Raw genomic sequence first — 17,109 nt, forward strand, 5'->3', positions numbered from 1 at the left:
CAAAAATCCTAATGATAGAAAATAGTTCTTTTCACCACGGAGACATGAGGTCTTAGACAATATTAAAATTGATTTTTTTTTTTTTTCTTGTCAGAAAAAATTATTACACAACTGAGGAAATGTCTCCTTTGAATAGTAAAAATATATCCAGTACAGCTGGCAAAGTTTTCAGATATTGAGAGAGTATGAAAAGGAGCATAAGATAAAATTATAAAGGAGAAAATGTATCTGTCTTACAACAAACTTTATATGAAAGATCACTTTATTTAAAAGAAAAAAAAAAAAACAATCAACCCAAGTAACATGGCTTTCTTGTTGCTGTTGAATGTTCTTAAAACAAATATTCTGAACACTGAGGTAGGTGGAAAATACTTTTAGGATGAATGAGATTTTGTAAATACCCTTTTTAGTTCGATATTAAATTGTTGAAAACTATCCAAATACTACAAATGAAATCCTTATAGGAAATTGAGTTGCACTTGGGATCATTTTAATTGTGGGGCATAAATATCCTAAGTATTTTCCCCATTAAAACTTTGAGACAACCATCCAAGAAGCTACTATAGTCAAATCATTGCAAATGAAGTGCAGGTTTTATTTTATTTATTTTTGCCTTGGAGAGTATTATCTAAAATTTGTGCCGTGATGACTGTTTAGTAATGTGAGCATATGTGCTCTTTTTCACTTGTTATGTAGACACCTGTATCTAAAAATAACTGCACAGTTTTGCACAGTTATTGTCAAGTTTTTTAGAAGGACTGGTTAATATTTATGCATTTTAGCGTTCTTTGGGATGTCTAAGCCAAAGAAAGATTGGTGACAAGACAACAGTTTGGGCAGGCTTGCCTTATTATCTGGATTTGTACTTACTAATTAACAGAAGAATTTTAGAAACTTGTTTTCAACAGCAACAACTTATAATGATGCAGAAAGCAGTTCAGGGTTAAATTGATGTAGAAGCAGTGGTTCTTAATTATTTTTTTTCTACAGATACCAAAATGCATGGCATTGTGAAAAAGCTGGGTGTGATAGAAAAGATTCTGGCTTACCTTAACGAATGTGTACATGTGGATGGCAAGGTAAAACTACTGGTTCTTCTGCAAACGTTGCACAATGTGACAGTAGTAATACTTGCTTTTTTGTGCTTAAAACTCTTAACTTTCTTTGTACTTGTATTCTACACAGAAGACAAATATTTAGTAACATTTGGAATTGCAATATATATTTAATTTATTAATTTTTTGATAGAGGCAAGATTATCTGAATGAGAGAAGTATTGTTTTGTCAACCAATGATAATAGTTGGCCAGACTGTGTTGGGTGATGTAATTCTGAAATGCATAAAAACTTCTGTGAGGTTTCTAAGTAGCGACCAAAAAATATTTTTTAATGAACTTAAGTCTTGTCCATAATAATAATAGTCTCTGAATTTAAGATCTGAAGCACATTATAATTAAAAATTAGAATCATAGAATGGTTTGGATTGGAATGGTTTGGAGCTTAAAGATCATCTAGTTCCAACCCCCTGCCATGGGTACCACTAGACCAGGTTGCTCAAAGCCCCATCCATCCTGACTTCGAACACTTCCATGGATGGGGCATCCACAGCTTCTCCAGGCAAGCTGTTTCACTGCATTACCACACTCTGACTAAAGAATTTCTTCCTAATATCTAATTAAAATCTACTCTTTCTAGTTTAAAAGGTTATGTTCATAGCAAGTGAAAATATATGTCAGGCTACATTTGGGGAGTAAGTAACTTTCTGACCAATAGATCATGTAACCAGTATAGTTCTGGTAGATAAGATCATATTTATAGTTGAGTGTTTATTTGTTGTAGATGAGCAAGCTTTCCAATGCTGTAATGCATAACATCGTAATGCATAATCTGGTGCCTGAATTTTCCTGAAATTCATTATTTTTGATCACTTCATGTAAGTTTATTTAAGCTATAAGCTGCCTAGCTTATTATAATTATTATGGAATTCCTCTTACAAACAAAACAAAATCAAAAAAACTTGTTATCTTAGAGAAGTGGCTACAAGAAAGGGATGCAGTATTTAGTAGAGGGAAAAAGCTCAATTTAAATAAAGCTTTGTGTACAGCTGTGCAATTTTTTTTCTTATATTTAATAAGCAGGGCTTTTAACTGTTGCATGTTAAACAAAACTACATTTGGTGATGGAGTTTACGAAACTAAATTTAAAGGTAGAGTCTCAGACAAGCAAAGTAATGTCCTGTGAAGGACATGCTATCTTCTCATTCTTTACCAGAAATTACTTTGGTCTATTTTTGGCTATTCACCAATAATTTGACTTCTAGAAAGTTGTGTTCTCTTCTTGGATTCCCTGATATGAAATGTCAGAGAATCAATCTGATGCAGTAAACTATTTGCATTAAAAAACAAAACAACAAAAAAAATAAGCTTATGAGTAAGTAGTTTTTTGAAATCCTTCAGCTCATATATGTACTTCTTAAAAATACATACTTTGGAAACAAATGTTACAGCTGTGTTACAAGACCAGAAACCAGAAAAATTACCCTCTTACCAAACAAACCAATAAAATAAAACTGGAAATTAAGTATTTTCTAATGATTTTCTAATGAATACACAGTTACCACTCAGATAAAATTTCCTTGTCTAAGCACATTCTTTGTTTCTCTGGTACAAATAGTAGAATGTATTGGTTCATAGCATGACAATTTGTATAGAGCATTCCGTAACAGATCATCCTAATCGATATTTAATTTTTTTGTTGTTGTTTTTGCAGGTAATGGAATCCATAGTGTTACCCTGTCTGACACTCTTACGGAAACTTGTGTATGCTGATCCAGTTGTTCGTTTGTCTCTAGCACAGCAATCATCTTTGTTGCTTTTGCTCTTCAGAGGTAAGGATTCTATTTTAAATTTAATACATAGGTTGATATAAAATATGTGATATACGATTAGATATCCAAAGATTAGATAACCAAAAGCCTTCTTAAGAACTGTGGCTAGTTTCCAAGTCCCTAATATTTTAAAGGAATCACTGTTTGCTAGTGTTAGTCATGTTGTGGCATCTGTTGAAGATGTTAGCAAAACAGTTGTGGAAAAAAGTTGGTTTTAGCTGCTGTCCTTTGATATATTATTAAATGTCAGTATTTTCCTAACAAATTTTTTTCTTTGTTTCATTCAGTTTCCCTGATATTCCAAAATGATCAAGCTGTTTTAATGGAAACTACAGTATTGCTTTGTCTTCTGTTGTTTGACGAAGTAGCAAGAACAGACACGTGGTATGAAACAACAATTATTTATTTGCATTATCTCTAAACAAGTTTTTCCTGAAAATCAGTTATATATGTATATATTCAAATTAATTATCCCCCAAACTTTAATACATCCCAAATTGATGTGTTGCCTATTTGTAGGTCAAGAAAATTGTTTGTATTTGTAGTTCAAACAAATAGTTTGGGTTGCCTGTTATGTAGATCTACCTGGCATGTTTTTGTTGCTTAAGTACATTGTACTTCTGTACTTACATTTATTTTCTTTTTCAGAAACACCTTATAGTTCTCTAATCCATGTTTTCCAAAAATGGAAGCTATACTAATCAAATAGCTAGCTATAGTTGTGGTGTTTTTGTTAATTAGATTTGTATTTATTTTCGCTTGGTAGTGGTTGTCCTTAAACCAGAAGACTTCAGCTTACAATGTTTTATTATTTGAAATGTGTGTGTACTTCAGGAATAAAAATGTTCTTAGAATTCACACGTGAAATATACTGAAAAGAACTCTCATGCAGATTTTTGTGTGTGAACTAAGAACTGTCTTAATACTGCATAATCATGAAGAAATAATGTTTGTTAATACAAATGTATTCAGTGATGAGTTCTTAGCTACTTGTAGGAAAAAGCAGCTATATCTGAATAATAAATAAGTGCAGCATTAGTAGTAAATCAAAGTTAAAAATCAAGAGGAATAGCTTAATCTCTTTCTTGCAGGGCTAATGGCATAACCAGTAATGGTACTGGTCTACCTGCCTTCAGTTTGCCTGTTGCTGTTGTTAGACGGTACGTGTTGGCTGTTTCTTTTGCATTGTTTTACTTTTTTTGTGTGTGGATTTTTTGTTTTTGTTTCTTTACAGCCAACTTCAGTCCTTTCCGTTTTGCTGTCCTCCCTAAAGGATAGAGATGGGAGAGCAAAGGGAAACATTAAATGTTAAATCCAAAGTTGTCTGCACTTTTGTGTTAAATATGGAGTTTTTCTCCCAGCCTTTTATTCTTTAACAAAGTTTTAAGAACTTTTATTTATAAAATTTAAAAGCTTGCTTAAATAGAGCATTTAGTAGTTGTTCGTATGTTTAATTGTTTATTTACTCATTTATTTTAAGATATCATCTCCCAGTCAAAATCACTGCTCATCATGCAGTTAGCCCTAATTCTGTTGTGGTGCCGTTGTCTTCTGAGTGCTTGGCTATGAAACCTGTGTCAGATATGCTAAAGGTGGCTTGGAATCTGTCGTGGTACCATGGGGTTGAGAACCTATTGCAACTGACAAACTATGAGAAGCAAGCAGAAACGTGAGCTATTCTATCTTGATTCTAAATCCTAATATATTTCAATTATCTTACTGTTCCTTCAAGTTTAAATGAATTTCCAAATTGAAACAGCAGTTCACGCTGCTTATGCTTTGAGAATGTTATCTTCTAAATGTAAATGATCACATCCCAGGAGGTTGTAGATGTTGTCATAGCTAACGTTTTACCTAATTTGTATTTAAGCAAGAAATCTAGAGCTTTATCCAACTTTTACTGGGGGTTGGACTCCTTTCACACAATTTTAAACAATAAGACACTTAAATTTTTCACCAACATGTGAAAGAACTTACTCACAGTGACGGTAACAGCACTGGAACAGGCTGCCCAGGGAGGATGTGGAGTCTCCTTCTCTGGAGATATTCAAGGCCCATCTGAATGCCTACCTGGGCATCCCTGCTCTAAGGAACCTGCTTTGGCAGGGGGTAGGACCTGTTGATCTCTCAAGGTCCCTTCCAACCCCTACAATTCCATGATTCTGTGAAATTCTTCTGTTTTTTCATTATGCTTTTTTTGTTTGTTTTTAAGGAGCTGTCTTTTATTCCCCCCCCACCTTCCTCACCGCATGACCAGTATTTTCTTCTCTCTTTCTTGACAAATTTAAATTTTAAATAATTATTTCTTTTAATGGTAATAATACCTGAGAATCATCATAGATAGTCAAGAAAACTCTTTACATCCTTTAGTTAGCTCTTGGTTAGCATGGTTTCTCTTTGAGAGTGTTTCATACACAGTCTTAAAATGTGATTAATTTAATAGGACTGAAATGCGTGTTTCTATGTTTCTGTGCATCTTGACAATATTTAATTTTTTGCTTCTGTCCTTTAAGGGGTCCTACAATTTTTATGAGTAAATAGAATGGTTCTGAGCCAGAGGTAACTTTGCCGTCATTGGTTTGATAAACTATTTTTATTTTAAATTGCCTTAGTCAAAACCATAGCAATTTCTTAAAAAGAAGATGGTATAGTCCAAAAAGCCAATATCTAAAATACCGTGGATGAAGAGTTCATTATAAACCTTGTGAATAGCACTTTTCAAATAACTTTTTGAGAGGTGCCCTCTTACCAAAGAACCTAAAGAACTGAGGATTTGAATATGTAGTGGGGTGGTTTGTTGTTGATAATTTGTGGTTGTGGGTTAACTTCCTTTTTTTTTTTTTTTTTTTTTAGGGCAAAAAAGAAAGGGGAAGGGATTGGTTAACAAAAATACATTTTTAAGGCATTTGAGAGTTTTGTCTTCTCATCTGAACTGGAAAGTGAAGGAGTCAGCACTCACTGAAATAATTTATAAAGATACTAGCTGTTAATCATTTTTCTCTTATGCTTTTTCAGATTTTTAGACATGCTAAAACTCTCCTCAGAAGACCTTCTTTTACTGAAAATAACTCACACAACCTATGGACTGCAGGACTGTCTTAATTCAATCATTCAGGCAGTATCCCACAGAGATGTTAGGGCTGCACTCACTAGGCTGAGTTTTTATGTTCTGAATGACAGACTTGCTTTAAAATGCATCTCTGGGTCTTGTCGAAACACTTTGAAGCGCTTTGTTTGGCAAAAAGCAATAAATAGGTAAGCATACTGACTACAAAAATGAATTAAGGGTATGATTTTTAAACTGTAAATTTCATAGTTTTCATATCTTCAACTTAATGGAATTTATTTTTTTTATTCTGATTGTGCATGTAGTCAATCAGAATGGTCTCATGGAAAAATATTGTGTGATCCTATAATTGAATTCAGTTTCTTTGTACTTCCAAAAGCTGATAGAAGGGACTAAGCACAGATTAAACAGGTAATGATGTTGACTTAGGTTGTATGTTATTTTAATTATTTTTTTTAATTTCTGATTTTCTGAGTGTTTGGTTTGTGCATGGCTTTTCTTTGTGTTAGGAGTAAAGTAAAACTACTTGTAAAATGCATTATCTATGTGTTTGCAAATAGATCTTTAACAGCACAGAAAGAGAGATTTGAAAGCAAGCATGACTTTGTACTGGCTGCACCAAACATAGCTGGAAGGCATGTGAGTGTCATGCTGAATCTGAATATAATCTGCATCTCGGCAAGGGTTATTCATTGCACTGCAGTTTTCCACTAGTTCTCACTCTGCAACTCAGGTTAGAGCTCTTGTGATTCAAAGCATAGGTCCACTTAGTTCTAATTGGCATTAGGAATTGTTGCCTGAACTACAGCACAAATTCTGTTTACTGTTCTGTGGGGCTTTTTGAAAATGACTGGATTGGTATATGAGAGGAAAGCAGTGGAGATGTTCTGCCTTGATTTCAGTAGACTTTCTGACACCATTTCCAATAAGATTCTCATAGACAAGCTGATGAGGTATTGGTTGGATGGATAAAACTGATTGAAAACTGGCTTAACAGCTGGGCCTGGAGGGTGGTGATCAGTGGCATGAAGTGTAGTTGGAGGCCTGTAATTGGTAGTGAATTGCAGTAGTCAATAATGGGTCCAGTCCTGTTCAATATATTCATTAATCATCTGAAGGATGGGGCAGAGCGTATCTTCAGCTTTTTTTTAATGTTGTAAAACTGGGAGGAGTGGCTGGTATGCCAGAGGGGTCATGCTGCCATCTAGGAGGACCTCGACAGGCTGGAGAAATAAGCTGACAGGAACCTTGTGAAGGAGATTTGCAAAGTCTTCCACCCAGGGAGGAACAAACCCATGCACTTGTACGTGCTGGGTGCTTACAAGCTTGGAAGCAGCTCTGCAGAAAACGCTCTTGGGAGTCCTGGTGGACACTAAGTTGAACATGAGCCAAGAGCGCTCCCTAGTGGCAAAGAAAGCTAGTTGTATCCTGGACTGCATTAGAGTGAGTGTTGCCAGTCAAGGTAGGTGATTCTTCCCTACCTTACTTGTAGGGAACTTGATGAAACCTTATTTGTAGTACTGTGTCTGCTTCTGGGCTCCCTAGTACAAGAGAGACATACGCATACTAGAAGGAGCCCAATGAAGGGGCAATAAGGTGAAAAAGGGAATGGAGAATCTCTTGTGAAGAAATGCTCAGAGAACTGGGACTGTTTAGCCTGGAGAAGAGGGGAGTATGGGAAGGATCTCATCGATGTATATAAATACTTAAAGGAGGTTGCAAAAAAGATGCAGCCAGCCTCTTTTCAGTGTTGCCCAGTGAGAGGACAAGAGGAAATGCTCATAAATTGAAACACAGGAGGTTCTGTTTAAACGTAAGGAAACACTTTTTCACTGTGTGGGTGATGGAGCACTTGCACAGGTTGTTCAGGGAGGTTGTGGAATCTCCTTTCTTGGCTGTCTTCAAAAGCCGCCTTAACAGGTCGCCCAGGACCATGTACTTGCTGTCTACACTTGAGCCAGATGTCTTGGTGTCTACACTTGAGTCACTTGGACCAGATGACCTCCACAGGCCCCTTCCAATCCTTAGCAGTTCTGTGATTTTTGTAATTTATGTATGCAAAAATAGCAAAAACATAAGAACACAGTATTTTTAATAAGGATACTTTTTTTCTCCTTCCTTTGACTCTGTTCAGATTTTTCTTTGTTTTCCCATATGTAATTCTATGTCTACATACGTTCGTGTTGACATTTAGCAGTAGTAATTGTCTATAATAATACCTAATACATGTATATATACTTTATGATGTACTGCATATTATATGTAGCATATAATCATATGTGAGTATGATTTGCTAAATATATTTGACGTTTTTTGTGAGACGTATATATAGTACAGGCGCTTTAAAATAACTGATAGAAATCCATATTTACTATATGTAAATATGTCATATTTATATTTACTGTAGGTAGTTCCACATTTGTTATAGCCAACTGCATATTTCCAAGTTAACCCAGCCCTGTTAGGCTGAGATATTAAACTGTCTTAATTCCCTACAAGTACAAAGGTATATATTTTGGTTTTCATTGCAGGTTTCTGCAAGTGCTTCCAGCTTCTGCTGAGGATGAGAAGCTTTTGGTAGATGTCCTAAGATTTTTAAACAAATTGTGTAGAGAGCAGAGAGCAAGCTTGGAAGTAGACCATCTAAAGTGGATCATGAAGTCATTGCTTAAAAATGTAAGAAGATACCTAGAGTAAATTCAGCTGTAGACTGTACAAGATGATATAACTCTGAACTGGTTGGTTGGTGTGCTTGTGGTGAGCTGCTAAAGGAAAAAAACTTTTCTCAACAAAGCCAAGAAATAGCCAGATCTTGTAGTATTACTGTGCTACTTTATCTGTCCTACATTTTTAAGTGTTTGGAAAAGTTGACTTTGAGCAAGAGTAAATTCCTTCTCTCCTTTACTTGTTATATGATTTTCTTTCTTTAAATTCTAATATTATATTTGCCAGATGTAAGCAACATTTATGTTTGTGTTTGTCTTGCTCTGGTGTAGGTAACTGTAGTAAAATATTTAGAGCCTTATAAATGTTAATATATATGTGAAATGTTAATAATAGTTATCTATCGATAGCTTTATGCATAGCTCTTTATGTACATATGTGTACTTATATACATTTATATCGTTAGTTAAATATTTGTACGTATATACATGTACGTACCCATATAGATGAACGTGTATAACTGTGGTATAGTTAACTACATTAACTATGTATATGTATTATCTATATAACTTAAAGGATGAGGTTCCATATTAGAACCTTCTGCATGACAAAGATATAAATTAACATTATCTGTCATGAATTAAGAACAAGAATTGAAATTTAAGACAGGAGTTTTTGTTTTCAGAGTCTGTCAATTTAGTTTTGATTTTAAATGGTTGTGATATGTTTAAGTAAAATATTTTTATAATGCTGAGGAAGTTCAATTTATTTTTATATTATATAGGGTAGTGTATATATATAAAGGCAAGTATAATATTGAAATAATGTAATTTTTTTTCCTTTCAGGTTTTTGACTTGTGTGCTTTAGATTTGAGATCTGTCTAATGTTGTTCTTTTAAGATATATAAAACTGAAAAGTATAAAATAGGACATTAAGATTACAAAAGCAATATAAAACAATTTTTATTATATTTGTCAAAACATAATTCAATCTTGCTGTGTAAAAACAATAGGTAGATGCCAAGGATAAAAGTAACGACTGCAGTTGTTTAAGTTTTTGTTGTGAAGAACAGTATTTCACAAAGCAAGGGCATAGTGTTCTCAAAGTGAGATCACTCAAAGTGAGATCACATGGTCTTACATATCACATGTTAAGAAAAGTACTGTCTCTGTACTTTTGCCTTTTCTCCTTTTAAAATACTGTCTAAACATTAAGAACAAAATACTAGTAATCCTCTTTTCATTATGTATAGAATTGATGTACTTTAATGTATATGATTAACTGGGAAACCTATAAAATTTACCAAATCTGGCTAATTAATACCAGGAGATTTTAAAGGCTTTAACGGTGGATTATTTTATGATATTTAGTAGATTCAAATAACTGGTTATTATAGGAAAACTTTACTTTTTTCTTTCTTTTTTTTTTTTAAAGAGAAATAATTCTTATTAAAATGATTGTGAAATTTGTGATTTATAATATGTGTGATTTAAAAGCACTGAATAAAAAATGGCTTGTGTGTGTGTGTTAAAATAGAATTTAAACAACGCATTATGTGACTGTATTTTATTATTTTCTTTTAGAAGCCAAATTCCCTTTTGGGCCTTCTTGTGCGACCAGAATCCCAAGTGCAGGATGAAATAGATGAAATACAGACTGCTGTCAGGCAGCAACTTGATAAAGAACTCATTCGTCTTTTTAACTCATTGTTATTTTGCTCAATGTCGGTGACTGACAGGTAGAATTTAATTCTGTTTAATTCTGGCTGGGAATCATAATGCGTCGTGCTACTGTATCTCAGTGAGAGTTGGAATGTAATTATACCATGGTACAGTCATGGTAAATCTGAAAAAATGGAGTAGTATACTCCTCTTGAAGTAAAGATCAGCATTAGCTAGGTGCTTTCACATTAAAATTAGGTAATTAAGAAACTTGGTAGGCTATGCACTAGTGTACTAGGGTATGCAGTTTTTCAACAAATAATAAATTGATGGTATTGCGAAGATGAGCTGTTTCTCTTTCACTACTAGAAATTTGCACAAGCTAATGATAATTTGGTTGATTTTGTAGTAGTTATTAATAGGAAAGTAAAACACTGGAATATTAACAAATATTTATTTTCACCCAACTCATTTTTGCCCTAGAGTATATCACAGAGTATATCAGATCACATTAGTCAGCTTCTCCCAGCATGAAGTTCCAACCTTTTTCTGTTAGTCAAACAAAGACAGAAATTAATTTATATTACTTTATCTCTGAGTTTATAAAATATTTCCCACAGTAAACCTCTCTATCCAAGTGCATGCGAGGAGATGCTAAAATTGCAACATAATATTTGTTTAGCTAAGTACCACAAAATAGCTGTTTGTAAAGATACTTTTAGGATGTTATCTTTTTCATTCTTCCCAGTTACTCTTAAAAGAAAAAATAATATATATACATAAAATAATTGGCAGCTGGAAAAATGATTATAGAAATCCCTTCCAGTTTTGTCTCATACTTGCAGGAAATATTTTAAAATTTGTCTCTTGAACCAGAATGAGCATAGCTATTAAGCTTTGTGACTTTGCTGAGAGAATCTTTTGAAAAACTCTTGCTCTTTTGTACGTTCATTAGTAATTAGAGTTCTATTTCACTTGTCCTTTTTTTTGTTAAGCTGTCCCGTTATAAGCAGTTACAATATTAATTTAAGTCCATGTTATTTTCCTCATTAGCCAGTAGTAACTAACTGAGATGCTGAGACTCACAGACTAACAGCAATTAGAATGATGCATCAGCCTCGTGTAAAAACAATTCATTATAATAGCTTCATGCTGACAGTTGATACTTTTTTTTTTTTCTTTTTACAATTAATCCAGAGAGGGCTTGGAACTTGCTGGCTCTTTCAGAACTGAGCTGGCTCTGAAGCTGCTACAATGCTTACGGCTAACAGATGCACCACATTTTTATGGACTTCCCTTACTGGAGAGAACATTACAAGGAATGGTTCATGTTACTGCACTGCCAGACTGGAGCACATATTCTGCTACAGTTGAACCTGTCACAATTTGTAAGAAATATTTAACAGGTCTTCTTGAGGTAAGTAGGTTATGTTATAATCTAACTTTTTATCTGAGTGCTTGTAAAACACTGTGTAACTAATTACATCATAATTTTTATACGGTACTTCTAGTGAATATCATTGTTCTGAAAGGTACTTTTCTTTCTCATAAGTAAATAGCTAAAAAATGTAGATCATGTTGAGCGATGCGTACTTTAAAAATAAATAAATAGAAATTGTTATCTTACAATGGTTGGTTATATTCCTTGTGCCTTCATCTCCTGTTTAAGAATTAGTGACAAGAAAGCTCAAATGGGTGTTGTTTTTTTTTTTTTTTTTTTTTTTAACTAAAACACTAAGAGTGAAATCCAAGATATGTTCCCGCAAGCAAAATCCATGCATGAAAGGGCATGAAGGATAATAGTAGTAGTTCTTTAGCTACTTTGTTTTATGTTTTTATTTATATATTTTTTGCTATGTAGCTTGGTTTTTAGTTGCCGCTTCAATAAGCTTCAGATGTTTAACCATATAAGAAATCAATGTATGACTAAATGATTTAAATACATTTTTAAAATCTAGCTGAAAGCATATATTTGATACTGTTTGCCATCTTTCCATAAGTTTCTGTTTTAGTTTTGTATGAGTTTGTACTCTACCTGTATGCTGTTTACGGTAAAGCTACCATGAACTTTATCCCATACTACCAGGTCATCTCATCGTTTTATGTTGAATGGGGAGGAAATGCTATGTCCTTTATGGGAAAAGGTGTTACAAAAAGCACAGTTCTTTGCTTGCTTCACTTATCTCATGAAATGATGGCTCAAGCCAAGGATATGGTGAGTAGTGGTGCACATATATGGTGCAAGGATATGGTGTGGCTATGCACAGATATATTGTAAGACAGTACTAAGTACATTGCAGAAAGACTGCTACCTCTGACGAATTAAATCATAAGTGCATGGATGAAAGACTGGATGTGATCCTTTATTTATTCATTTATTTCTGTCATACATAAAATAATATGTATAGTAACATAATGAACAGTGACATTTTTGTGGCTATAAGTCATAATCTGTGTCTACAACAGTGTTAATGTCTATACTGCTGATAATTTCTGTTCTTAAAAAAGTTTTAAATCCTATCCATGGTTTGCAATCATGTGATTTAGTGTCAGATCTTATGGAGAAAGGTATACAAAGTTAGCTGCCTTCCTTTATGCAATCAGTGTTATACAAGAAACATCCTGGATAACTGTGATTTTTTTTTAAGTTTTTAATACCAACTTAAAACGTACAGTGTAGTGACTTGAAATAAAAAGTAGTCAAAATCCAGTTGTTTTTCAAATTTTATTTTGCTCACTAGTGGCATTATGAACCATTGTGGTCCTTCGTTATTTACAGAACTACCTTGTAAAGATGGGCGTAAGATCCTTTAGTTCATACTGATGGACAGAAATGACTACCAGGTGTTTGTAGAAGTACTGAGAAATAGACCATGTACTTAGTATGCAATATTTTGTTTCCTTATTTGCTTTGTTACTGCTTTATGATCATACTTTGCTGACCTGACCTATGTTTTGTATTTCATTTTGTATTTTAATGTCCCACCCCTTCCAAATTCAGATATTGTAAGAGACTATGCTTACTGTTATTAATACTGTATGTATTGAAGATCCTTGTAAAATACACTGCTCCAAGAGAAGCATACAATGCTGTCATCTACTGTATAAAAATATACAGGTCTGAGATGGCAAGAAGATACATCTATAAAATTTTAGGTATCGTGGTTCATTATGAACTTAATTGTGCAGTTTTATGGCTAAACAAAGCACTTTGCTGGTATGGATTTTCTGACCTGAAGTAAGAACTGAGTTTGCAAAGTCAAGTATGATTTCATGGAATCTGCAGCTAGGTAATACATGTACATGGTAGTCTGCGTAACTTTACTTAACTATATGGCAAGTGCTCAAAGGAAAAGAATAAATTATGATCAAAGAAATAATTGCATTATTTGGCAATTGCAATTGCAATTATTTGGCAATTTCCTGGACACCTATGATAACAAAAAAAAAATGTTTATAATGAGCAAAAATAAAAAATGTAAGGAGTAACACATGTAAAATTCAAGTGAAATATTTATTCTGTCTTTAACACTGCTATCTTAATCCTATGAAGAAGTGGGATTTAATTTTATTCAGTAGGTGAAGTCAACAAGTTAAATGCATATTTATAGAGGCAGAATCAAAATCTTTTTCCTGGAATATCAGTGTTGTGTGCATTTAAAGTGGTTTAGTATGCAGTTGATAACTTAGGCTCAGACTGGCATAGCATTGAAAGATTTATAAAATAATTCCATACTTTCTCTGTTTTCTGATCAGGACTGGGTATCCCTTTGGTCTTTGCCTTATGATAACAGTGAAGACCAACTTCCTTCTCACCTAGGTCTGGCATGGCTGGTTCCTTTATGGGTAGATAGAGACCCTGAGGTTAGTTAATATAATGTTGATATCTTATTTTGACACCTAAGTATTTACAACTTTTTTGGTTGATTAATTTATTCAATATTGAAAGTACTGTTTTGTATGATTTTAAATGTTACTAGCTATATTCTAAATAACAATAGCAATAGAGGCAGTATTTTCATATGAACATTTTCTGTGAAATCCTTTGCTTTATCTTCAGTCTTCTGTCCTCTCATTAAGTCACTCGTGATAGTGATTCATAAGCAGTTTTCGTCAATGTTGCTTATGTTTAGCTCCAAAGCAGAAGCAGGTATCTGTACTACAAGTTTAGAGCAATTGTATTTGATGCAAATCTGCTAATTATGTTTTTTTTAATCAGAACTACTTTTAAATGGTTTAATGTTGAGATTATTGAATATTTATTTTTGGATACGTTTGACTATTCAAAAATAAATTCTATTAGTTTTATCATTTGTATGTACATGTAGTTGTGATTATGAGTGTAGGGCAAGATCAATACAGGACAATAATTCATTACTTTTTAGACAATTGCTTCTAAGCTACAGATTCAGTTGATACAATAATAATTTAAAAGACGTGTTTAAGTGTTTTAAGAATACGTGTTTACTGTAAGAAATGTCACTTTTATATTTTACTTATATGTACTAGGTCAGATTCACAGCACTTGGAATAGGATCAGCTCTTACATCTCTTGAAGCAGGATGTATTGCTTTAGCAGAAAGTTGCCAGAACATTTCAGGAGGCCTATGGGGAACAGTGATAAACATCCTTCTGGACCAATCTGAATGTAGCATGGTACGCAGGGAGGTATGTTTCTTCTGTCTTAATTTTTTCCAACATGAACATGGAAAATTTTTGTTCTCATATATGTTTAAAACGATGGAATAATATAGAGACTGTGCTGTTCAATCTGACGTGTTTTATTGAACTCTGATGACTAGACTGCAGTATTGATGATTTAATTTCTTTTAGGCTGCTTTTATTCTACAAAATCTTCTTGTGATTCCAATTCCTACCGAAGAAGTGAAAGATTGTGTTTGGCAAGTGAGTAACTACTGATGAGAAAGTTCATACTTTCACAGAGATGAATTATTTGTCATAAAAAGTTAATGCACTATATCTGTGTTTAATGTCTGAGGTGACATTTTGGAAAGAAATACATGAGTAGACAAACTTCTTCAACTTCCAGCAAGTTCAAGAAAGTTAGATTGTTTAGTATCTTAGATCATGTATGTACCATATCTTATATAATGTCTTTAATCTCCTAGGAAACTTACTTGCTTACATAATGTCATTAATGTTTTAAAATAGAAATTGGTCTTTTTTTTTCTGCCCACACTCAGAATGCAACATGATTTGAGGTGTGTGAAGAAGAAATTCTGAAAATGTAGTGTTTATAAAATATTTTGAAAGAAATATGAGTGGCAAGAAACAATGTCCTAAAGAAAGATGAAGTAGCGAGCAGCTTGCTGTAATTTAATCTAAGAACATACTCCCTTGCTGAAAGTAGGATGAGCTACAGCAGATTGCTCAGGGCTGTGTCCAGTAGGGTTGCAAATATTTTTGAACACTCGATGATCCTTGTGGGTCCCTTCCAGCTCGGTATATTCTATGATAGAATTCATATGGAAAGGAATCATAGAATTCATAATCAATTCATAGTTGGAAGGGACCCACAAGGATCATCAAGGCCAAGGTCCTGCCTTCACACAGGACCACCCAAAGGTCAAACCAGATGTCTGAGAGTGTTGTCCAAATGCTTCTTGAACTCCAGCAATCATGTTGCTATGACCACTTCACTGGGGATCCTGTTCCAATGCCCAACCACCCTTTGAGCAAACAATCTTTTCCTAATATCTGACATGGACCTCTGCTTCATGACCTATTCAGGTCCTATTGCTGACCACCAATAGAAGAGATCAGAAAGCTGTAGGTTGCCATTTAAGCCCCCCCTCAGTCTCCTCTTTCCCAGGCTGAACAGTGATCCTCCTCATCTACCCCTCTATTCCCCTCATCTTCACCATCTTTGTAGCCTTCCTCCGGACACCTCTGTAATAGGTCCTAATAGTTCTTATAGTCTAACAGTCCTTGTTGTATTGTGCTGTCCAAAACTACGCAGTACTCAAGGTGAGGCTGCACCAGCACAGATCAGAGTAGTGATGATCACTTCCCTGAACTGGCTAGCAATGCTGTGCTTGATGCACCCCCAGGATATGGTTGGCCTTTTGGCTGCCAGGGCACACTTGACTTACATTCAACTTGCTGTTAGCCAGAACTCCCAGATTAATTTTCATGGGGCTGCTCTCCAGCTTCTTGTTCCCCAGCCATCTTTTCTTTACATCTGATTATAAAGTAATAATGTTCAAGTAGCCTGTAATCTCTGGCTTGTTTCAGTCTTTGGTAACTTAAAAATTAATATTGTACCAATATAAATAATAATTTTTTAGTAGCAGGGGATTTGCAAGGTGCAGCTATTATAACTCGTCAATATAAACTGAATTAAGAGATGCTTTTTATTCTTTTTTAATATTTCAATGACTATGGTGAGGTGACAGAAATTGAATCCAGTTGCAGAATTCTGGATGAATGCCAGTGCAATTAATGTGAGTGAGTCAATTCTTGTTAAGTGCAGTTTAATGGAAATTGCTCATCTCTTAATAAGTGTTCATGCTGAAAGATATTATCAAACAACACTTTATGGTAACTGGTAAATTAAAAGTGTTGAAAATATAAACAGCGATTAAAGTGGTAAGATACCACTAAGATCAAATTCCGTAGTTCAGTTGCTTTTTTTTTTTGTCACACTGGATAAGATAATTTGCCTGTAGACCTTAATGCCTGTAGACCTTAAAATTCAAAGGAGACCAATTAAGTGGATCTGGGTCAATAGTAGCTATAACGTACCACAGCCCAAGTAGAACATTATTATTAAGGGATGAAAATCCCTTAGTCAAATAGTGTTGGAAAAG

The 17,109-nt window shown here is 34.0% G+C and overlaps 1 protein-coding gene across 8 annotated transcripts in view; it reads left to right on the top strand.

The window, feature by feature from the left end:
* Positions 1–17,109, top strand: part of RTTN (rotatin) — an 83,962-nt gene that overhangs the window by 35,488 nt on the left and 31,365 nt on the right. For 7 of the 8 annotated variants that reach the window (XM_082753592.1, XM_082753595.1, XM_082753596.1 and 4 more), the window contains 13 exons: positions 991–1,079; positions 2,769–2,886; positions 3,174–3,270; positions 3,978–4,046; positions 4,367–4,555; positions 5,902–6,141; positions 8,485–8,629; positions 10,202–10,356; positions 11,477–11,696; positions 12,366–12,494; positions 14,036–14,143; positions 14,789–14,947; positions 15,113–15,184. In XM_082753592.1, coding sequence (XP_082609718.1) covers positions 991–1,079; positions 2,769–2,886; positions 3,174–3,270; positions 3,978–4,046; positions 4,367–4,555; positions 5,902–6,141; positions 8,485–8,629; positions 10,202–10,356; positions 11,477–11,696; positions 12,366–12,494; positions 14,036–14,143; positions 14,789–14,947; positions 15,113–15,184 — 1,790 coding nt within the window. The remainder of the gene's footprint in view (positions 1–990; positions 1,080–2,768; positions 2,887–3,173; positions 3,271–3,977; positions 4,047–4,366; positions 4,556–5,901; positions 6,142–8,484; positions 8,630–10,201; positions 10,357–11,476; positions 11,697–12,365; positions 12,495–14,035; positions 14,144–14,788; positions 14,948–15,112; positions 15,185–17,109) is intronic. The other variant, XM_082753594.1, reaches the window with a different exon arrangement.

This window comes from Aythya marila (genome assembly GCF_965140915.1).
Source record: "Aythya marila genome assembly, chromosome: 2".
Classification (NCBI taxonomy): Eukaryota; Metazoa; Chordata; class Aves; order Anseriformes; family Anatidae; genus Aythya; species Aythya marila.